We start from the raw sequence: 24,804 nt of genomic DNA on the forward strand, positions 1-24,804 counted from the left end.
GATATACAAGTGCTCTGGATTACAAGCATATTTCTGGAATGAATCCTGCTCGTAAACCAAGGTTTAACTGTACTGCTCTATTTAAGCCAAAGTGCACGGACTCTTGTTTCACTTTCAAACGTGTTCCCTCGTTCTGGGTTTACACTGTGCCTTTAGGTACAACAGACTGGGCGAATAATGGGGGTTGTATATAATGCACGGCTGCAAAACCAGTCTCACTGCATGACAATTACAGCACATCAACAAGTCCGTCTGTAATTAGAATAGCAAAACCAGCTCAGGCGGACACCCTCATGTCATAAATACATCACGCATCGAAATTATAAATTATAGAAATAAAGACAAATAATGGCATGAAGGGCATGATAGTTTATTTTTTAAAAAATTGTACCACACTGATCATAATGACCAGCATACACATTATGATGGCTTTTCTCTTGGGTATTAACATTGCAGTATTTTTGTATACTGAAATGTTTCAATAGGACCAAGAACGTTAGAGAAATAAAGATCTTAGATGAAAATGAACACTAATAATTCTGGTGTCCTACCCCACAGAATTCATTTAAACCCCTTATGAATCAGTGGCATTATAATGTTATGTAGTTATGAAGAACAAAAGTTCTCTTCTAAGTAGGCAGCATGAACTTATACCTCCTTGTACTTTAATTTTTAGTTTTTATAATTTAAGCTATGTCCACCCTGGCTAAAGCACAATCATAACAAGACACCTCAGATAATTTCCATGCTACCACTGCACATCTTTAGTGATTTTACTTAAAAAAAAAAAAAAAAAAAAAAAAGAATCAAACCACCATCAAAATAAAGAGGCAAATAAAACTGATTTTCAAATCATTTGAAAAGCATAGTGCTTATCTGTCCAATACAGACTCAGATTTAAATTAAATGCTATAATTATAATCTCCAAACTTCTGCAATAAAATTAACATAGATATATGGGTTTTTTTTTATAGAACTATATTTTGCAATCAACAAGATAAAGTTACTTTTTAGAGAACAATATATTTGGTTACAATTCCACAATTCCACATATCTGTAATAGAAACAAAGCCACATGATGTTAAATCTGGCTCTAAGTTACCTAAGGTATAAAAATTTCATCAAAATTACAACACTCTGATCTTAAAAATTCAACCCATATGAGATTATTTTTTTTTAATAAATGTGCTGTTGAGTAATTATTTCAATAACTGTTTCTTTTTTGAGTGTCTGAAAACTGACCCTGTCTTTTTTAATCAGTGTGACTCACCAATATTTCAAATTGACCTCTTTACTTCTGTGTTAACATTTCAATATCCAGGGATTTGTGAGGCAGCATAAGTTTGACTTCATAAAAACAGTAGATACTTCGACCTTTCAGTGACACTTTTTCAATCTGTAAACTCAAGAATCACATTATTTATAGCTCAGCAACTATAAAAACATGGAGATTTTGGCATTTGAAGCCAGAATCTCTTTGTGCTTTTTAAATTAAGCTGCTTTTGAATCTTTTTGGTATTTATCAGCCATTCATATTTCCCTTATAATAAGAGAAGAATATATTTAAAATAATTTTTAAGGTTAAATGTCCTGGGGGCTTACAATATGAAAAAAAAAACAATTTTTTTTTTCCTTCAGCATTTGGAATAGTAATTATTTCTGGTCCCTCCTTAGATCAACCAACGCTACTTTCAGTCACGTATAACACTGAATTTTACAGACATCCCTGAAAAGTTTTTGATTAAGTAAACGAGTGAATCACAGTGGAGTCTCAATCAGTTAACAGTGTAGATCATTAAAAAAAAATAATAACACACACACACACACTGAATATTAAAATCTTCAAGATAAAAAAAAAAAGAAAGAAAAAGAAAAGAAAACCCTCTTAAGAATTAAACCAGGTATGTGTCATCACTGATTCTGTGCTTGTGTCCCCAACTGATTAGACTCCTCCTTCTCTGTGTTATAAGACATGTTGGTTTCGATCTCCACGCCAAGTTTCTAGGACACTTGTGTGAAGAGGCTATGCTACTACAGCATCTAAGGAACAGAGTGGCACCATTTTATTCCCTAATAGACTTCATATTCCAAGATGAGCATCAGGTCTCCCTTGGTTGCCCTCACCAGCGTGTGTCGGGAGACAAAACTTGCCAGGCAAACTGACGACAGCTGACCGCCCACCCCGCCCCCAGCGCCAATATGAGGTTACCAACAGGTTTGTCATTGTATGCACTGGCCTTTCACTCTTTCAATCAAGAAAAGTTGTGGTTACTTACAAAAAAAAAAAAAAAAAAAAAAAAAGGGAGGGGGTGGAGAAATGAAAAACCAAGAGTTTAAAGGCACAAAGTCGCATAGCTGCTCTAGTTGGAGTTTGTAAACAGAGAATAGGTTGAATTTAGGTAATCCCAATCTATGAGAGTAAAAAGGCATCCACAGCAGGCTTTTATCCAGCCAGCTTCTTTGAGACCCTTCATGGGTTTTGAGGTCTACAAAGTATGCACTAAAATACCCATACTTCAAAAAGCAATAAGGCAAATAGTATAATCATTATTCCAAAAGTTACAATGGTAGTGTAGGCATACATAGTATAATTTAGTTACAATGTGTGGTACTGTTTCTATTATATAACCATATTAACTGTTTCTTTCCTACGTAATTATATATTCAGCAGAGCTTCAGTTGAACACAAAACCATCCTTGTACCACCACTGATAGTTGGCAATAGCTCTTTGATAGCAGTTTTTATTCTGCTGTAGAAATATCCTTGAACTGAAAAAAGTCCACAACCCAATGTCCAGTCATTAAACACTATCATATTTGTGAAGAGCTTCTTCCAACTTCTGTGTCACTTTTTGGAAAAATATTATTTGCTGTTGTAAGAAATGCTGCATCTGTGATTTAAAGTCTCTTACTCGAATTTGATGGAAGTGGTGAATTTCAGCCAAAGTGGCAAAAGAAATAGTGTTACAGCGATCTTGAATGCCATCAGCCTTTTGGACCTCCATCTTCCCTTCTTCCACGTGTCGCCTACTCTCCTTTACTTTGGTAAGAGCTCCTGTAGTTTAAAAAAAAAAAAAAAAAATTAAATATATACACACACACACACACACACACACACACATATCCTAACAACATAGCTACATAGCAAACAGACTCCTGCATTATAACTACTTGCCTACACTATTTCAAGCCTTTTGGAACTTAAAGGGATGAGCGTTATTACTTATTAAAAACAAAGGAACCTGATAGGGTTACTGAAAACACCACCGTTGCTGCAATTTCACTTCTCAAAACTAGCACCTGCCATTGACCAAGTACCTATAACAGGTTTCATCTCTTCCAGGGAGAGATACTACACGGAACAGATAATAAACTACAAGTAATGGTCTCTAAAAATACAAACCAAGAAACTGCGATTTTCATTTAAGAGAAAGGGTGTGACACCATTGTACACAAATATATTAAGAAAGCTATCTATAAACACAATGCCCCACAGAAGAGGCAAATCTACTTCCTCAGAAAGTCTCACTGAAGAGATACCGTATAAGACCCTAGAACCACACTCTGAAACTTGTTAGTGCCAACTTGGGTTGTATTTTAGAAATTATTCATGTCATGAAGGGGACTTGGAAATGCGGACAGTGTACAACTGGAGGCCACCCTCACTGGGGCTGGCCAAACCTGTGTCTTATTGGCAATGAGGGGGCCATTCCGTGTTCTATCAGGAGACCCACACCTAGAGCATGAGGCCTGTGAAGTAAGAATTTGCCACCTTTTCTTCAGGGCTGTAAGGACCAATGAGTTTTGAGTCTGCCTTAATGATGATCTGGGAATGAAGCCAGAGGTGTCATAGCCTCCTGTCAAGAAATGTCACCAGAGGAGCACCTGGGTGGCTCAGTCAGTTGAGCATCCGACTTTGGCTCAGGTCATGATCTCACCGTTAGTGAGTTCAAGCCCCGTACTGGGCTCTGTGCTGACAGCTCAGAGCCTGGAGCCTGCTTCAGATTCTGTGTCTCCCTCTCTCTCTGTCCCTCTGCCACTTGTGCTCTCTCTCTCTCTCAAAAATAAACATTAAAAAAATTAAAATAAAAAAAAAAAAAAGGAAATGTCACCAGAGTATGTACAAGGGAGAAGGAAGGGGACGATCACTCTGGCAGGTGCCACGTGAAGACACAAAAAGCCAAGGATATTTAGGGGTAGGAAACAAAGGACCTTCATGGGTTCTTGGAAAAGAATGATGATCAAGTTCAGATCATTTGCTCATGGCCACCTCAGGAATTCGGCCTTCCTGGCTCCATCTAGCACTTATTCTACTAAACCATGATGAAGGATGAGAGAGAAACCTCTACCACACCTGGCTGGGCAGTCTTCACCATGATGACACCAAGGGGGACAAAAGAAGGGAGCCTGTTTAGGAGGAGGTGGGAAAGCTGAGGAATTCTGTTTCAGAAATACTCAGTTTTAGCTAATGATGAAATACACAAGGGGAAAAGCCCTGTTTCTAAACTTCTTCAAATCTCCTAAATAATACAGAGTTAAACCTAGCATTACATAAAACCCTTGGAGGGTAAACAGTATGTTTGTTTTGGGGGGAATTTTTTGACACAGCTCAAAGACCTGAGAAATTAAAACCCACCGACAAGCGTCACACATACATATGCAGGTATGTGTATACATTTTCATTTATTTATTCTACACGAGGTCTTTAAGTGAAAAGCAGTAGAGACCCCACTTAACCCCATGGCAGAGACAAGGGGTCTCCTCTGTAGAGAGAAGTCATGGGCATTAACACGGCTTCAATTCCACCTGACCAATTCCACCAGGAAGCCGTCCCTTTAAAGTGTGGCACTTTTCACTCTTCTGCCGTTGCCCCCTGGCAGGGGAGCAAAGCCATAAAATCCGCCTGCTTGTCATTTATATCAAAGAGAAAGAACTCCTCCCCATAAAAGAGAAAGAAATCATTTTTCATAGCAAATTTATCTTTCTTGTATGTGTCCATCTCTCACAAGTTACATACAAAAACTGAAGTGGGAAAGACCAGGAAAGCATAATGAGACAGAATTAAAGGAAACATTTTTTAACAAGATGACTGAGAATATGAAATTATGAAATGTATGTTTAAAATGGCAAAGAGAGAGAGAGAGAGAAAACAGGAAGTTAAGAGAAAAGTCTCAGGTAATTTGACTATTTTATGATGATTCCACTCGCAGGTGCCCAAGCCCACTGGGCACACACCAAGGACATGCAGCATCCTACCCTGTGCCTCCGTGACATGTCTGTGCACACGCTGCCACACTGGTAATATGCTCCAAGGATCACTCGTTCTAGTCATCAGAGCCTGCAGAGTAGAGCCCTGCATACGGGGGCTCCGAAGCCTGGCCCAGAGCTGGGTGAATGTCCAACTCTAAATGACAACCATATTCTTAGAAACTACCCCCATGATACGGCATTGCACATCGCGCATCTCTAAAAACCAACTTAAAAGAGAATGAGTCTCAGGTGTTTGCAATTTATCACATGGGCATACATTTTCAAAACTCCTGGACCCAACAGCAAGTATTAAATCTTGCTGAGGCCTAAGGACCTTTTGCCATTTAACACCTTTAAGTGTTTTAAGTGTACATCCTGAAAGAGCCAACGGGAATTTAAGACTCGTTTTTCTCCCAATTATCAATTTAGTAAGTCACACAAATGTTCCTACCTTCAAGTCCCAAAAGGCTCAGCCCTGGGGCAAGGATTTGATTTGTTTAACAAATGTTTATGAAGGACCTGATGTCTACAGAGCACATTGCTAAAACAGAGAGATTCAAACATTTCAGCATCAAGTCCCTGCCCTCCCTCCCTTCCTTCTCAAGGAAGCCACCTGGCAAAGCCCACGGAGGACAGGCACACAACCAGGACATGAAGTGAAACAGGACCACAAAGTATGTAATTCTGCATGGGAGTTAAATATGTCTTTCTCAAGATAACATGTGAAATCGTGTCACGAGGGAAAATGCTCAGAGGGCCTACTACATGCCAGGCACTGTGCTGAGGACAAGGTTGGGCGTGGGAAGTTGGCAGGAAAACAGGTATATAAAAACAATAAATAGTAGCTTCCCAAACCAGCAAATAATACATGCTAAGCATTATTCTAAAATTTGTATGGAACCACAAAAGACCCCAAATAGCCAAAGCAATCTTGAAAAAGAAGAACAAAGCTGGATATATCACAATCCCAGATTTCAAGACATACTAAAGCTGTAGTAATCAAGAGAGTCTGGTACTGGCATAAAAATATTCACGTAGGTCAAAAGAACAGAATAGAGTCCAGAAATAAACTCACATTTTTATGGTCAATTAATCTATCACAAAGGAGGCAAGAATTTACAATGGGAAAAAGACAATAGTGTTGGGAAAACTAGACACCAAAACAATGAGACCGGACCACTTTCTTACAGCATAAACAAAAATAAACTCAAAATGGACTAAAGACCTAAATGTGAGACATGAAACCATAAAATTCCTAGGGAAAAAAAAACACAGGCAGTAATTTCTTTGACATCTGTCAAAAAATTTTCTAGATATGTCTTCTCTAGCAAGGGAAACAAAAGCAAAATTAAACTGTGACTATACCAAAATAAAAAGTTTTTGCACAGCAAAGGAAACCATCAACACAAAAAAACAACCTCCTGAATGAGATAAAATACTTGCAAATGATATATCTGATAAGGGGTTAATATCCAAAATATATAAAGAACTTCTACAACTCAACACCAAAAAATTAAATAATCCAATTAAAAATGGGCAGAGGACCTAAACATTCTCCCAAAGAAGACATGTAGATGTCCAACAGACACATGAAAAGATGCTCAACATCACTAATCATCAGGGGAAATGCAAATTAAAATCACAATGAAATATCACTTCATCTGTCAGAATGGCTAAAACCAAAAACACAAGAAATAACAAGTATTGGTAAGGATGTGATGAAAAGGGAACCCTTTTCTTGGAAGGAATGCAAGGTAGGAACCTTGGTGGAATGCAAATTGGTGTAGCTACTGTTGAAAATAGTATGGAGGTCCCTCAAAAAATTAAAAATAGAATTACCATATGAGCCAGTAATTCTACTACTGGGTATTTGCCCAAAGCAAATGAATACACTAATTTGAAAAGATATATGCACCCTTATGTTTACTGCAGTATTATTTACAATGGCCAAGATATGGAAGCAACCCAAGTGCCCTCGAGAGAATGGATTAAAAAGATGTGTCACACACACACACACACACACACACACACACACACAGAGGAATATTACTCAGCCATAAAAAAAATAATGAAATCTTGCCATCTGCAATAATATGGATGAAGAAGGTATAATGCTAAGTGAAATAAGTCAGAGAGACACAAATACCGTATGCCTTCACTCATACATGGAATTTAAGAAACAAAACAAAGGGAAAAAAGAGACAGACAAAACAGCCTCTCAAATACAAAGAACAAACTGGTGGTTACCAGAGGGGAGGTGGGTGGTGAGGATGGTGGAACAGGTGAAGGGGATCAAGGGTACACTTATCTTGATGAGCACTCAGTAACGTGCTGAATCTCTACGTTGTACACCTGACACTGTATATTAATTATATTTGTATAAAAATATATATATAAGGCATCTGAGTGGCTCAACTGGTTGAGCAACTATTAATTTCGGCTCAGGTCATAGTCTCAGGTCGTGGGATCGAGCTCCGTGTAGGGCTCTGCACTGAGCATGAAGCCTGCTTGGGATTCTCTCTCTCTCCCTCTGCCCCTCTTCCCCTAGGCACTTCTCATATACTATCACTAACCCTACTGCAATTTTACAACAGACATTAGTCTTATTTTCACAAGGAAACTGAAGAAGCTACTCCACCTCTTTGAGCATCAAATTTGCAAGGTAACCAGGTAAGATATGGAGATGGGATGTGAATGCACGATTGACTTCAAAGTAAACACTATTTAGAAATATTTAGAAAAGAAATTAAAGCCTGAATGGGCAACAAAGCCAGGTGGACCTAGGTGAGCAGAGTGCTGGGGGATAAAAGCTGGGCAGGTGAGGATCAGGTATTTCTCCTTCTTCTCTCCACCCACTCCCCATCCCCCCACCCGTGGCTGAGGTTCCTGCACCATAAGCCACCTCCCTTATGAAGTCCCTGGCTTCTGTTTTGATATACAATTCAGAAGGCCTTGTGAATATGTAAAAGAACTATATAGGTTTTGAAAATTTCCTTCTGGAATCTTATTTAACCACATTCAATTCACTAATTGTGCCTGTAAAGCAATTTAATATTTATAAGATGTCTGATCTTCTTGTCTTGGTAACAACACTTAGGTGCCACAAAACATTGAAAAAGCAGCACATATTTCATGATTTTGAAAAATCTAAGCCCAAATATACATGTGCGGGGGTGGGGGGGGGAAGGCATCTCTTTCTCTCTCTTGTTCTCACTATCTGCCTAGATCGTATAGAAAGATTACATAAATTAAGAACTACAACCAAAAATAGTAACATACAATCCCTTTAAGGATATATAGGCTTTGCTTCTTTGCTCTGATGTAGTCATCCCAGAAAAAAATATTTATTTGGCAAACTAGGAAAGACAGAACAAATCACTGAGGAGAGTAAGTACCCAAAGGCCAATTCCACTTGGAATTCTGGTTTAACCCACTTAATGCAATTCAAATCCATTAGCATAATGTATCAGGATTATAGCAGCAAGATGACAGGAGATATAAGTGACTTCTTTTAAAAAAGAGACCTAGTTCCTGTTTTAGGGAGCTCAAATTATTTTTTAAGGTGACTTATGTGCCTAAAACAATGAAGGACCTATACAAAGTGGCATATATTAACTTCACAGAAGTACAAACAGGAACTGGTTTGTACACTCACTATACATAGTGAGTGCCATGTTTAAGCAAGGAAGATTAGTTCCACAAAACTGTACCATAGGGGCGCCTGGGTGGCGCAGTCGGTTGAGCGTCCGACTTCAGCCAGGTCACGATCTCTCGGTCCGTGAGTTCAAGCCCCGCGTCAGGCTCGGGGCTGATGGCTCAAAGCCTGGAGCCTGTTTCCGATTCTGTGTCTCCCTCTCTCTCTGCCCCTCCCCCGTTCATGTTCTGTCTCTCTCTGTCCCAAAAATAAATAAACGTTGAAAAAAAAATTAAAAAAAAAAAAAAACTGTACCATAAATTTACAGCAAATTTATTTTAAAAAATATTTTTAATGTTTACTTATTTTTGAGAGAGAGTGAGCACAAGCTGGGGAGGAGCAGAGAGGGAGGGAGGGAGGGAGGGAGACACAGAATCCAAAGCAGCTTCAAGTTCTGAGCCTTCAGCATAGAGCCCAACGGACTCGGGCTTGCGGGGCTTGAACTCACTGAGCAGCGAGATCATGACCTGAGCCCAAGTCGGCCACTTAACTCACTGACCAGGCGCCTCTAGAATAAATTTTAAAACAACCTCTTTTAATTGAAATGTAGCTGACTTACTCCCAGATCTGCCTTCAGAAGAAAGAAGATTAACAGTAAAACAGGTTGACAGCAATATACTTTTTAAAAAATCATTAAGAGTTCCTGAATATATCCTGAGTTGAAGTGACAGCAGCCTAGTTCCTCCTCTGAGTATATAGCAGCTGGCTGTTAAAGTTCAGGATGAAAACAACATCCTAAACCAATTTTAAAAATAATAATAAAGTTACCTTTTGTAAAATATTTTGCAAAGTTTAAAAAATATATTACTTCTTTTAAGAAGAAAACCATTTTGGTCTTAAATATTCATCTCACAACCCTCCAGCTAGTTTTTCCATAGACATTTAACACACAGGAAGGGTTTAGTGTGATAAATATTTCTTTCTTACAAGAAAGATAAAGTCAAATTACTCGGTAAGCTAATTGTATAAGTTAACTGACGAGTTTACTGCCTGAGAATAAGCGGGAGAAAAAAAAAAGTGACATCTTTTAAACAGCTCAAGCTGTCCATGTGAACAAATTGCAAGGGTGTTTAAATTCTTGGGGACTGACAAACAGAACTGCTTTCTGAAGACCCAAGAAGCTTCCCTCTACCCTATCTCTACCCACTGTGCTTGTAAACCCTGGGTCCTGTCAAGATGAACACAGGAACATATTTTTCCAATAGAACTGATATTACAAATACTGGTTGGAGGTGAATGAAATAGTATTATTAGAACTAGAATTTGGGTTTTGTCATAAGTAGCTATGTTTCCACAGTTGATTTGACAATTCTCAAATTGGGAATTATCTGTACATATGTCTACACTTCACATATTTTCATATTGAGAATTTTAAATATCACAAGAAAGGCAGAGATAGACAAATTTTGAATCAGGTGTGGCCCCTAAGGAGTGAAAGTTTGGAGAAAAAAAAATATCGGGACAGAGTTAGATCAGTACACACTTGCTACTTTTAGGATCACTTTAAAAATTGGTTTGTAGCTGCTTAAGAAGCAACAGCAGAGGTTCGCTGTAACCAGCTGCGAGCTGTAACGAGGCATTACTGCATCATGTAAGCATTCTCTCAGCTGTACTGGTTTTTACCAAACCCAAGAGGAGCGTAAATAAAAGCCAAAAGCGTTGCCCAGAATCTAAAGAACAAAGCGAACACACATTTTTATCATAGAATAAATATAAAAACAGGCAAAGGTTTTCAAAATCTCTACCTTTTAAGTGGCTGTTTAGGAGGAATCTGCCTTCTGCCAGCCCCCTCCCTCATAAACATCACCACCGCCACACTGCTTTCAAAACAGAAAAAGGAAATGAAAGAATACAGCAGAGACATTACACAATAAAGTCTAAGGTACAAAGTGGTCACTGCTGGATTAAACAAGAGACCTGGTAATATTCATGGTCAGGACAACAGTTTTAAAACAAAAGAAAATTTAAATAGGAGTGATCAGAGGGAAAAACATTTTAAACTGGGGAATAGAAGTACATCATTATGAAATTGTTTCTTGGGCTAACAGACATAGGTAGTTGCGTCTGGAATACGCTATGAACTGAGTAAGATTTTATTATGAAAAGAGAACATAGGCAAGTATTAAATTCTGAGATTAAATAAGAAGGGGCTGACCATACGGAGCAATGTGAGTACATTCTTCCCAGAAAATAAATAGCCAGTAGAATGGGAACATAGAAGGAAATAAACTTGTGAGAAGGTAACACATGAAACAGTGTATGTTCTTCAAACGTATTTTTAGGATAGGAAAAAGTTATTATTGAAAGCAAGGCAACATATTTCAACCATTCCCCATTACTATGCTCCCAAACAGGCAAGGGTAAGCCAGCTGCGCTCCAGGACAGGGGCTGAGTCTAACACAGTTGTTTCTCTCCCTCAGGGAGTGCTGTGGAAGGAGGCAGAAAGGAACACAGAGAAGCCTCCTCCCCAAAAGGCTTACAGGTTAAGAATGAACTTTCAACTGAGCACTCAATTATTAAATTAGCTGGGTGGAGTATTAGAATTTCTCCACAAAACGGAAAGTTCACTGAGGAACCAATAACCCTAAGACTTGATTGCAAAAGGGGGAGCAGGAACCCTGAGGATTTCCTTCTCCTCACTCCACCCCTGACAAGATACCCACTGGAGAAGTCTGTAGGGCTGAGTCTGAGGTGACAAGGGCAGAGCCGGTCCCCAGAGTTTGTGAGTGTGTGTGTGTGTTGGGGGGGGGGGCTGGCTTTGTTTTTATTGTTGTTGTTGAAGAGCTGAAAGGACCTTAGAAGAGTCTTTGGTACAATTCTCTCAATCTTACAAGTGGCTAAGTGGTTTGTCCAAAGTACCACAGCTAGCTCATGACAAAGAATCCCCAACCCCTACCTGCCAGCCAGTCCTGCCACTTTGCATTTAACATTCCCTGCAGGGCCTCTGCTGCACTCCAGTGAAGAGGGGTCCCTCCCTTTCCACACTGGGAGTGAAAAAAGGAAAACTAAACGAGTATTTTTTCACTTTGCTTCAGGACCTGTTATTAACAAAATCTCCTGGACTTCTTTGGCATTGTTATCTGCCTCTGCACATGCAAAATTCCCAACAGATTCATGCTTATACTTACTGCAATTGCCCAGGCTCAAAGAGAGGCACTCTGCCCCCTTCCCCATCGCCAAAGTTCTGCAGAACTCAGGTCCTAAATTCAATCCCACCCCTCTCTGACCATTTTCTTTGAATCTTACCAGTGTGAGCCATCTTGCACAGTTTTAAAGCACGCTCAGGCTGGAAAGAGCGAAGCATGAAATAACTACATCCTGGTTCATAATCCATATGTACTCAATTTCCAAGGGATTACATTATGCATGTTTCTAAAGAATACAAAATAATTACAACTAAAGAACTTAATCATATGACAGGGCTCATTAATATTATAACTCTAAAGGACTCCAACTCAAACAAATTTCATTTTATAGATTAATTATGATCCAGGAAGTCAGCACTATTTTCAAAAGCATCATATTATTTACATACCATTAAATTATTTCCATCAGCAAAAACTGCTTAAGGAGCATTTCTGTGTCATTTTGGTGTTTGTAAAAGAGCAGAGAAGGTCTGGTGTCATCCAGCCAATGAGCACGAATCAAGGGCCCAATGCAGGCTGAACTAAGCCACCAGCAAATGTAGTCAGTCATAGTACACTACACTGTATTATTTCCTTCTGATTTCCAGAGAGACATCACTTTCCTGGCAACTTCTGACCCAGCAAAGTGAGATGGGCGTGTGGGGTGGGGAGCCTCTCAAACACTTCCCTGCTTCAGGCATTTTAACCTGGGAGAGCCCTCAACTCAGTGGTAGAAGTTGTGGGGCCTCCTTTCAGCTTCCCTCTCTGTGTCCCTCTCTTCCACCTCCTGGGCCCTTCGGAGCTTGCTGGCTGCCCCAGCTGCCCCCCACCTCCAGCTGGGGCCAGTGTCAGCACCTGAACTTTGCCTTCCTTTCCTCAACCAAATCTCTTACACTCAGGATGTTTTGTCCCTCCTAAGACCAATTATACAAAAGGCCTAGTCACTAAGCAACAGGGATCCAAAGGCTACATTTTCTCCCTTTTAAAAAAACAAGAGGAGGAGGAAAAAAGAAGCCAGCACTTTATTTAATTTTGAAATCATGAATGTGGCAAAAACATTAACTAGATTTTCTGTCTTCCCAGGGCCTTGTCCCAGAAAACCAAAGCCACGGTATGGGGGACAGAACAGGAGGCGGGCTGAAAGGCAACACAGCAAAGTAGAAGTTGCCCAAGACTGGACTAGGCCTGTTTTTCTTCACTCCCTCCAACACATAAAACTTTGAAAGAAAATGCTAATTTGGTCAACGTGGCCAATTTGCTCTTATTCTCTCATCACTGGTCCCCACACCCTCTCATCCCTGCTAACTCCCCATTAGCTTCTGCCCCACCCCCTTCCTTCCTCCCTTTCGGTCTCCACCCACCCACTGGTTGATTACTCTCTCCCCTTTCTGCTCCAACATTTACTTTTTGGTATTTTTTTTAATAAAACATCTCAAAAAATAAAGGCCAATATGCACTTAACAGAGAGAGGCAGAATGGCTGTCCATCCAGGCAAAATAGTCTGTGAATCATACCACTGTGGAAATCTGTGCTCTGCACTTTGCATATCTCTTTTCCTTCTATTTAACCCTGAAAGAAAAGCAATTATCACTCCCATTTTCAGAGGTGGAAAGTGAAATTCAGGAAAAGTAAATAACTTTACTGAAAGTATCGGGCTGCATGTGACCTGGGTCTGCCCAGCTTCTCAACTCAAGTAGTTAGTTCCCAACTGAGACTGCCCCACCCATGACCTCAAAGACCCTCAGAGGAGCCCCAACACAATGCACAAGGGTAGCTCAGCTACAGGCCCCTCAGAAGCCACATCTCAGGGATAAGCAACCCACGAACCATCTCCGGGTTCTCAAAACTCGATTCCTGAGTCAAATCATCCCCAGTGGGCTCCTGGTTTAGAGGACAATAATAACCTCCAGGGGGTGCCAATAGTAACACTGAATTTAAGTCAGTGAAAGCAATTTTCTGAAGGGACTAAAGGTCCCTACAGCTGAGAACTATCAAAATCCAAAGGTAAAATTAATATAAAATTCACTTTCAATTCATAAATATAATAAAATGGCAAAGAGAACTTTTGAGTAATTTTAAAAATGAGCCTTCGAAGAGAGTCAGACACAAGGGTAATGAACTGCAAAAAGAAAGAAAGAAAAAAAAAAACTGGCTGCCAGATGATGTAAAAATCAATCATTTAAAGAATCTAGGCCTCTGAGTTTGGTCTGGTCCTGAGATAGTTTGTTGGAAAAGCCTTGTGCCATGCCGACGAAGAGGCCCTTTCAGCTCAGCTCCATGCAGCAGTCAGCAAACGTGGGAGGGCAGGAATATGGCAGGAGCAATGGGAGCACTCACTTGAGTGTACCTTACATCTGAGGACTGCTACTAAGCACATACCCCTGCCGGGCACCCTGCTCCAAAACTGAAGGGGGAACCACACGATTATACCTCTTGTGGCTTACTTGGCAGGACAGATGGCTCTTTGCGAGAAAATTTTATATAAAGCTTCTTGTGTTTCAGCTTATATAGAATATCAAATATGTGACAAAGTTACCAGGGTTGTAGATTCAAGAGAACTCTGTAAACATGGTATGTTTTTACTTCAGAAGAGTCTGCATACAACAGTGAAAATGCTGACTTGCCTCTAGCCATGCAAATATAAATAAAGACTTTAAAATGTGAGAATAGGAAAAGAAAAGCATGTATCATTTCTTTTTTTAAAAGATTTTATACCCATAGAATCCTCACAGATAGAAAGGGCAGGCTTGATAATTATGAGCATACAATAAAACTTTTTAAAACAACCAATTTTGTAAAACAAAATCCACATGATGGTTTAAATTCAGAGAACACAATCGATGCCTACGGGCTGCAGCTCATAATCCCCAATTTCCTAATTCTTTTGTTACCTGATACACATACATGGATGTACAAATAGGGCAGCATTAGGTATGTTTGCAAGCTGCCAGCACTTTGGGTTTAGATGGCCTTTGACCTATGATAAAACATACCTGAACCAGGGAGAGTGAACTCTGGAAACTACTTTAATAGTTGTCTTTTTTTTCTAGGAAGATAAAGGGAGACATAAGCTAAAATATCTAAGAGAAGCTGCTAAACAGACAAGCTGCTCCGCACAGGGCAGAACGGCGGTGAAATGTCATCAGCTCTTTACAGATACTGAGGAAGCGTGAGCCCCAAACCCAAAGCCAGGTCCTCGACTGGATGAGTGCCTCTGAGAGTGCCACAGTTAACACTGTACTTGGAAGGGTAATTCTAAAGAACTGATTTCTTGCTTTCAAGTATTCTTCCCAAATAACGTCTCGTTTTTAACTTTAGAATTCTAATTGTAAGCCACAGTGTTACAAACTGCCACTTAGCTATGGTGGCACTAACTGGTGAGCAAGCAGCACAGCATTCATCACCGTCCTTAGTGCCATCCACTGTGGCCACTATGACTGTGTGAAATGGGGTCACTTATGTCAAGGGGTTTTAAGGTGGAGCCAGGAAGCCATTAAGGAGAAGGGCCTTCTGCACGTCCTCCCGCCCTCACTGGGTGGAGCCATGAACTTGCGAACTGGGCCAAAGGGCCTGCGTTCCAAGGACTCAGCCCAAACACCTGTGGCATGCTCCAGTGAGGTTCTGCTGGGTGACAGCCTTAGCAACCAATTATATTCAACCCAGATTTAGTTTTCTGCCACCAACACCAATAGAAATTCTTTGTAAGCCACATTTATAAGCATTCCTTTTTGATTTAAAAACCCTTGATTTTGTTCTCTGGGAGGCACTGTTTGGGTTGCTGCCCAAATCTGTGTTCATGGAACTGTAATTCTGGGACCCCAAACAAATACTTTTGTTTTTATTTCAGCTCAGCCTCTTTCTTCAGCTGACATCTAGCAGTTCACATCGCTTTACGATCACTGAGCTTTGGGGACAATTCCTAAATCAGCTGTTTCAAACTTAAAAACACCTCTGACCCTGGAGTTTTCCTGCTTCCTCATGCTGGCAGGGATCAGGTTTCCAGGGGTGACAAGTCTTCACTTGGTCTGTATCTGGGCTCCCTTGAACTAGACCATAAATAACCATCTGAAGACAAAACAAAGCACTCAGAAATACATCATTTTTAAAAAGACCTGAAACACAAGTCATAAAACATGAAACCTTACAGAGGACCCATGCTGACACCCATGTATTTAAAGATATCTCACTGCAGACAACAGGTAGCTTTTGTGATTTTCACAAATGTCAATATACCTAAATACAATAAAGGCCCAGAAAATAGGATTTAAGACTCCCTTCAGCCCTGTTCCTTCTCTTTCCTTGTAATCCTGCTCATCTTCTTCACCTGCCTATTTCTCTTCCTGGCATCACTCCTTTCTGTCGCCAAACTTAAAACGTGGAAGGTAAGAGTACATTCCTCAGGAAAGCCACTCCTCACCAAGTCTGGCCACTCTACTTGGCAGGTATCTCAAGCTCACCTGCTACTTTCCAAAACCACCCGCATGCCTGGTCTGCCTCGACTACTCCAACAGCCCTCTCATCTCTGCACTCAGCCAACAGGAGGATCTTCCGGACGGCCTGCCCTGGGGCCAGGCTGCACAGCGGTGAGGGACACTTCTAAGAGCTCACAGTTAAATTTTGTGGCTCATCTCCTGTCTGCAAAATGGGGATAATGAGGGTATTTACCTCAAGATCTCCTATGAGGTTTATATGGATACAACGAACTTAAACATGAAGCATAATGCCTGGCACATGGTAAGCCCTCAAAATATGTTTTCTTTCTTTTTTTTTTTTTTTTATTTTTTATCATGATTCAGACTTCACTTTTCAGTTTCAAACCTTTAGTGGCCGTTGCCTGTCTACAGAATACAAAATGTTCTAGCAGGCATGCTAGTTACTGTAGCATAAAGAACACTAGTTTTCAATCAAGGCAAAAAATGAACTCAAATTCTGGCCCTGCTATTAGCTGTGCAATCCTGAAATTCACTTAACTTTCCGGAGCCTTAGTTTTCAAAGGTCTCACATGGGGATAACATCCCTTTGGGGAAGATAATAGCTGTACTGGGTTGAACAGTATCCCATCACCACCACCCAAATGCACATCCACCTACGGCCTGTGACCTTACCTGGAAATCGCCTTTGCACATATAATTAGTTTAGGTGAGGTCATCCTGGATTAGGGTAGGCCCTAAATCCAATGTGACGAGTGTCCTTAAAAGGAGAGGAGACAAAGAGACAGGCACACAGGGAGAACATCGGGTAAAGATGGAGGCGGAAACTGGAGTGGTGGGTACAAAGGCCAAAGAACAGCAACGATGGCGTAGGATTTCCCCCAGAGCCTTTACAGGGCACGTGGCCATGCCAACACCTTCGTTTGGAAGGCTGTCTTTTTAGCCATGTTACAGCAGCCCTAGGAATCTAATACAATAGCTAGGAATTCACGCATAGAAGTATTTGGCATGCAAAATGATGACTCCATGTTATACACGAGGAAACTGCAACCAGTTACACAGTGAAGCTGGTGGGAACTCCACTCCAGCTGTTTGCAGGATGCATGCAGTCAGACCCGCTCCTACATGGAATTAGACACAGTGTATGTAACTGCCCAGAATACTGCTACTCACACAGTAAGTACTCAAAAGATGGTAGCAACTACTATTACTACTCATACCCCAGCTCCCTAACCTGCCAGACCTCCCAGTTAAGGGTAAACAAACATTTTCCTTAAGGGTCAGATAGTAAATACTTGAAGTTTTGTACGTCAAGGCAAAACCGAGGCTTTTATACCCATTAAAAATGGAATCATTTAGAAATGTAAACACCACCCTTAGCTGAAGTGCTGTAAACAGGGTACATGGGTAGGCTGTAGTGCAGACCCCTGCTCCAAGTATCTCTGTTGGTAGCTCCAGTCCCTTGTCTGCAGGTCATTTTATACCCCTCCCTGTCCCTTACCCTCACTCCTGCAGGCACACAGCCCCCTCTCTCTCCTCCTCCCCAACCCCACACACAGGGCCCCAGTTGAGGATTTCATCATGTTTTGCCTAAATCACTAAGAGCCTCCCATCTCACCTCACCCACATACCACCCTTTACACCTGTCACTAGGACCTGTCCATCTAAAGTGCAGGCCTGAGTGTGTCAATACCTTATTTGATCTTTCCATGACTCTCCCCTCTATCCCCTCCAGCACGAGCTGTAAACCGAGTGGCACATTAAAATCCCACGGGGAGCTCTTTAAAGAACACCACCACTGTCTAGGCCACAGGTCCCTAACATTCTGATTCATTAGATCCAGGGTGGGGCAGCTGTAATCACTCAGGGCAGAATCTGAGAGGCAGCCAGGATCTAGTCCCTGATTTTTGTACATGATTGATTCCCTCTGCCCAGAATGCCTTCCTGCCTCTGACTGCTAGGCAAACTTCCAATTTATTTTCAAAAAACTTCTTACAGTGAGACTGGAAAAAGCCACCCCTGAACTCTATCCTCTCCCCATAGTTGATTACCCCATCCTCTGTCCTATTTCACACCATGGCACATGCCCACAACTGCACATGTGTCATACTGTATGGTGACAGCTACTCAACCTGTCAGCCAGCCTCACTGACCTGAGCACTGGGCATGCAGCGTATCAGCTATTATATGCTTATCCTAAAGCATGTCCAAGATCAAGAATGCACTTTCTGACTATTTTCCTCTGAAAGTCAAAATATGACCATCTACTGAAGCGTACGGGTGGCTCAGTCAGTTAACTTTCTGACTCTTTTTGATTTCCACTTAGGTCATTATCTCATGGTCATGAGATCAAGCCTCAAGTTGGGCTCTGTGCTGACAGCATGGAGCCTGCTTGGGATTCTTTCTCTCCACCCCTCCCCTACTCGCATGCGTTCTCTCTCAAAAATAAACAAACATTAAAAAAATATATATCACCGGGGCGCCTGGGTGGCGCAGTCGGTTAAGCGTCCGACTTCAGCCAGGTCACGATCTCGCGGTCCGTGAGTTCGAGCCCCGCGTCGGGCTCTGGGCTGATGGCTCAGAGCCTGGAGCCTGTTTCCGATGCTGTGTCTCCCTCTCTCTCTGCCCCTCCCCCGTTCATGCTCTGTATCTCTCTGTCCCAAAAATAAATAAACGTTGAAAAAAAAAAAATTAAAAAAAAAAAATATATATATCACCTTGATGGGCACTGAGGAGGGCCCTTGTTGGAATGAGCACTGGGTGTTGTATGTAAGCAATGAACCATAGTAATCTACCCCCAAAACCAAGAGCATACTTTACACACTGTATGTTAGCCAATTTGACAATAAATTATATTTTTAAAATACATGTATATATATCATATACATACATATATATATCCCACCATCTTTCAGAGGAAGAAACCAAATGCTACCCACCTAAGCTCCTAACACAGTTGACAATGATTCATCCTTGGGACTCCTGTGCACTCTTACAATAGGCACTAAGTTAAGTCGACCTCCTGTCTCCCAGTTCTCTGCACACACATCCTATTTCCATTATGGAACTGCACCTTCCATGAGAGCAGGCACTTACTGCTCAACATCTAAGCTCAGTGCTTTGTGAATCCAAGTCATTCAACAAGATGAATGTGTGCTCTAGATCTTGTGCTTGGAACTATGCAAAAAAGGGACCCCGACAAATGTGTTAAAATGAAAGCTTACCAAAGAGGAAAAAGTGTATACATATAAGTTTAAACATCAAGAATCAATACAAAGTGAAATCATGAGGTACATAATATTAATTTTTCTGGCACATAAAATAAATTACTTTAAAACTTCCTCTCTTCTCAATAAGTTTAGGAAAGTTACTTCATAGATACTAAAGTTGAAGACTTTTTGTCTTCTTCATTTATTTATTTTTCAGAGAGAGAGAGAGAGAGAGAGAGAAAGAGTGAGCATGTGGGAGGGGCTGAGAGAGAGGGAGAGAGAATCCCAAGCAGGCTCTGCGCTGACACAGAGCTCGATCTCAGGACTGTGAGTTCATGACCTGAGCCAAAATCGAGTTGGATGCCCAACCGACTGAGCACCTCAGGCACCCTGGGTGCCTACTTTTTTAATTAAACAAGCATTTAATAAGCACTTATTATTATGCACGTAAAAAATAGTGGAGCTACATACTAGAGGAACATAAAAACATGACCCCAACACACTACCCCACAACTAAGTAATGTATAGTCTTTGGCATACCAGTTAGCATTCTCCCAGCCACGCCTACTCAGAAAGGACTGGGCTCCAAGTAGGAAACTCCAAGGAGGGAACTAGATTTAAGGCTTGCCTGTCCATGCATGTATTGGAGTAGGGAGATGTCAACAGAATGTAGGAGCCCATCAACCTAAAAGGGTTAAATTCTAGTCCTGATTCCCATCCTCACCCCTGTTCCACTCATAGCCTTCCTCATTTCAGTGGCTGGAAACTCCATTTTATTGTTGGTCAGACCAAAAACTGCAGTTACCCTTGATGATTCCTTTCGCTCTCACATGCCCCTTCGGATCCCTTAGGAAAACCGGTTGATTCTAATTTCAAATTATATCCAATGTGGGATATATCTCCTCGTCATCTCCATTGTCTGCACCCTGGTCCCCACGTCCATTGTCTCTCACCTGGATTACTGGAGTGGTTTCCTACTGGCTCTCTGCTCCTACCTTTGACACCCTACCTTCTCTCCATTCTACTGTCAACCAGCAACTGGAATAAGTCTGTTAACAGGTCCAGGTGGATGTCATTCCTTGGCTCAGAGTCCTGCAATGGCTCCTATCTCACTAGGGCTTTTACTCCAAGCCCTGACAATGACGTACAAAGCCCTACTAATTGAACCTTGCAAGACTTCATTTCCTACCCAGACCCTCTTAGCTCCATCACCTGGCCTCCTACTGCCTGATGGCACATACCCATCCCAACACCTCTGCTCTAGCTGTACCCTTTGCTCTAGCTGTACCCTTTGCCTGAAAGGCTCTCCCCCCAGATACCTGTTTGGCTAACTCCCTCACCTCCTCCAGGCTTCCATTTAGACCTCACCTTCTCTTGGGATGAGCACTGGGTGTTGTATGGAAACCAATCTGACAATAAATTTCATATTTTAAATAAATAAATAAATAAATAAATAAATAAATAAAAGCAAAAAAATAAAAAATAAAAAAAAAATAAACCTCACCTTCTCAGTGAGGCCTACTTTGATCATCCTTCTTCATTCATTCATCCTTTTTCATTTATACTTCCTTCTGCCTCCCCATGCATACTTGCTCTGCTCCACTTTTATGTTTTCCCCTACCACATACATTATAATGTACTTACTGTGCTGGTTTTTCACTGTGTCTCCACCCTGCCAGAATCAGAATGTAAGCTCCACAAGGGTGGTGATCTTTGTTTTGGCCAGTGATGCAATTCTAGCATCTTTAAGAGTGCCTGAACTATGATGGGCACTTGCACATTTGTTGAATACAATCAGGTTTATCTCTGAGAGGATACTCTGAATAAATCTAAGATCTTGGCTCCCCTCCCTAACTGCTGTCTCACTACCTGGCAAATAACACATAAAATTTCCTTGTCAGGAGAGGAAAGTCCAATCACAGTGACAGATAAAAACTTCTACGGAAAGGAGTAGAAATGACAAATGAACTAACACTCATTCACGCTAAAGTTTAATGACGCTACAAATACAAGACCAACAATACAAGATTGTTTCCACCTTTGGAGAGGAGATAGTATTTTGAACTCAAAGTGAAGTACACTTTACAGGAGGAAAAACCCACCACAATTTCTCTCTCTGGTGGCCCTACTAATTACATCCCTTGTTCTCCAGCTGTCCACCACACCTCAGCCTCCAAACACCTGGGAGCTCTCACCAGCAGGTAGGAGACCAGGTATTTATCACTTTCACATTCCCAGCACCTGGTAGGCTAAGCCCTCTCAATCTATGCTTGTTGATCTGAACTAGAAGTGCACAAATTTTGTTTCACATCAGCTGATAAAGAATTTTCATGCTCGCAGGTTACAAAGTAACATAAGCAGATAGAATGCTATTGAAACTCGTCTGAAACAATGCCTACATGTTCATCATATATTTTCCAAATATTTTCTTTTCAGTGTACGGATGTTACCTTTTTTTTAAGTCAATTAACAAGCAACACCTAGGAGATTGACAGATATTGACAGATGAGGGAACAGAAGCTCAGAAACGTCAAAGTGATTTGTGCAAGGACACAAGTAATTTAGAAGAAGGGAGTGGCTACTGATAGGAAACAATTTACACAAACTCTTTAATGTGAACCACAAACCACTGACTCCAAGTAACACTGGCCTTTATTTCTGTTACCATTTCTTCTAGTGTGCAATGCAGGACAGCCATGTTAAAATGCAATACTTAACTGCTATACCAATGACTTTTTATAGTTTTTATACTTTTGCCTGCAATTCTGAGGGCAGGAGGCTACCAGAGGGAAGAGAAGATTACTGGAACTATCTTTTAAAGAAGAGTGTTTCCCATTTGAAAAGTCCTTTCTATTTTTCAAATTAAGCATTTAGTAATAAGTACTGAGAACCATAACATTTAATCCTTATGACCTTAGGAGGGAGCGTTCCCAGTTTACCAATGAGAAAACTGAGACACAGAGGTTAATAAAATCATTGTCCAAAGCTCCCCTCACATCCACACACTAGCCCCCCAGATTCCATACTGGCCCACAGTGAGGAGACTCCGAACATGGGCTCTTGCCTTGACATGGGCACCCTTTGTTTGTGGGGCTAACTAAGCTCCCCTGACAGACTCGGGCCAGCCCCATCTCTTCTTCATTGCCTTGGAGGGCTCTCAGTAATCCGGCACATTACCTCTCTGCCACCAGTCAAAGAACGCTGTGAGGATCTAAGTCCCATATGTCCTTCCTGCAGATGTGACTCTAGTCTGTGCTCTATAAATAGTGACAAATGGTACAGGTCCTTGGAGTACAGTCTCTCTAAACAAGAGCTAAGCATTACTGTGCCATTTTATTTGTGACAATCATTTAGTTGGCGGTATCACAAAGTTTCAGAAATAGATGGCAAAATTAAATCTAACTTGGTATTAAACTTTGGTTTTAAAATGCTTTGGGACAATATGGCAGGAAATTTTTATTCAGCCTGAAGAAAAAGATCATCATTTAAAAGAAGTGTCATGTTCATAAGGGAATTGACACCTTCTCCCAGAACTTCTTCCTAGTTTGGGTTCTGATCTTCATGTTTGGAAATCCTAAGATGACCAGACAGGAAACTGTGCAGATGACATTTCCTAATTAGGAGGGAAGTCCAACGAACTCCAAGAGTTATCCGAGGAACATGAGTGGGAGTGCAGGTTCCTGCCTCCTTTTGATTCTGCCGTCATCAGCCTAACAGACTGGGACACCCCAGTGTAATTTCAAGGATTCATGCCTCAAAAAGAAGTCTGAGAAACCAATGACAGGGTGATCTGAGCAGTATCCCTACCTAGCTTCATGACCAAGACCATCTGTGGCCAGTCACATTGTCATTTTAACCAAAGAACTCAGGCATCTATTTCAAAAGCCCCAAAGGTAACCAACCTCATTTTTATTAAGAAAATACAGACAGGGACAAAGGTTATGGCTAGAACTGAAGTCTCCTTAAAAAATAGCTGGAGGTGTAAGTAGGGGAGAGGAGAAATGGGTTCAATTAAGACGGGGCTAAAACAAAACAAAACAAAAAAAAAAAAAGAATGACCTCAATTTCCAGCCCAGAAGTTTCAAAACAAGGATGCATTTGTAAACAGCCCGCTTATTAGACCTTTTCTCTATATTCCTGGCACCACCCTCTCAGTTCTATTTTTAGCCACAGGAGAATGGGGAGCAGACAGGGAAGGGCTAACTGTGGCCCAGCCTTACCTTGGGTGCCCTGCCAGGACTCTAGCTATCTTTAATTAATGTCTGAGGGACATAAGACGGACCCTACGCATGGTGAAAGGAAGCACAATGGTGAAACTCTACCCCACAAGACTGATAAGGCCCACTACTGGTGTACCATTCCTGAGGTCCTGGGGCTATTTTTTGTTGAAAAGAAGGCGCCATCTGGAACGTTTACAGAGAGCAATGTGGACCCTGCATATTTAATTTGAGAGTACAGAAAACAGGACTGCCTGCCTGTTTGTTACCTAGCTCAGCCACCCTCCTTCGCAGACTCATGACATTTTACCAACAAATCACTTTTACGTGACATATCTCTTCTCGGGAATCAAGAAATTTCTCTTCAAGTGCTTCCCTCCCAGTACCTAGTCCATATTCATAAATAAAGATGAAGCCCACACTTTTCACCACACTTTCCCTTTCACAGTATTCCCCAGGAGATAAGCCTCAAGCTTTTAAACCACAGCAACTCACTGCCATCCAGAGTAAGCTTTATTAAACATTAGGGATTAATCATATCTTTGGAAACAGAACAGAATAAGCTAAGAAACTGACAGTGAAGAGATTCTCTGTACCACCCAACTCACCAACATCAGCATTATAAAAGCATACTATGGCAGGGAGGATAAAGAGGAGATAAAATGCTACCATTTCAAAAAAAGAAAATCAGACCACAGGGTTACAAAGCTGGGCAGTGACAGACATGTGACTAGACAGGAATCAATGAGAGGCCTATGAACAAAGAATTTAAGGGACTCCTGTTAAGACAGAGCAAAATATGAGCAACATTCAAACATATTCTGAATTCCCATCTACTGTACTTCAGACTATAGCAAACTGCCTTCTTCCTATGCTTGA

At 41.1% G+C, this 24,804-nt stretch overlaps 1 protein-coding gene across 1 annotated transcript in view; it reads right to left on the minus strand.

Annotated features, from left to right (window-relative positions):
- Positions 1–354: 354 nt before the first annotated feature.
- The window catches only part of SNX18 (sorting nexin 18), a 30,094-nt gene continuing 5,644 nt past the window's right edge, over positions 355–24,804 (minus strand). The window contains exon 2 of the mRNA XM_047092613.1: positions 355–3,055. Within this exon, the coding sequence (XP_046948569.1) occupies positions 2,802–3,055 (254 nt within the window). The 3' untranslated portion in view covers positions 355–2,801. The remainder of the gene's footprint in view (positions 3,056–24,804) is intronic.

Source organism: Lynx rufus, unplaced genomic scaffold, assembly GCF_022079265.1.
Source record: "Lynx rufus isolate CCGP_SWC_20201006 ecotype Redwood Valley unplaced genomic scaffold, mLynRuf1.p SCAF_1, whole genome shotgun sequence".
NCBI lineage: Eukaryota > Metazoa > Chordata > Mammalia > Carnivora > Felidae > Lynx > Lynx rufus.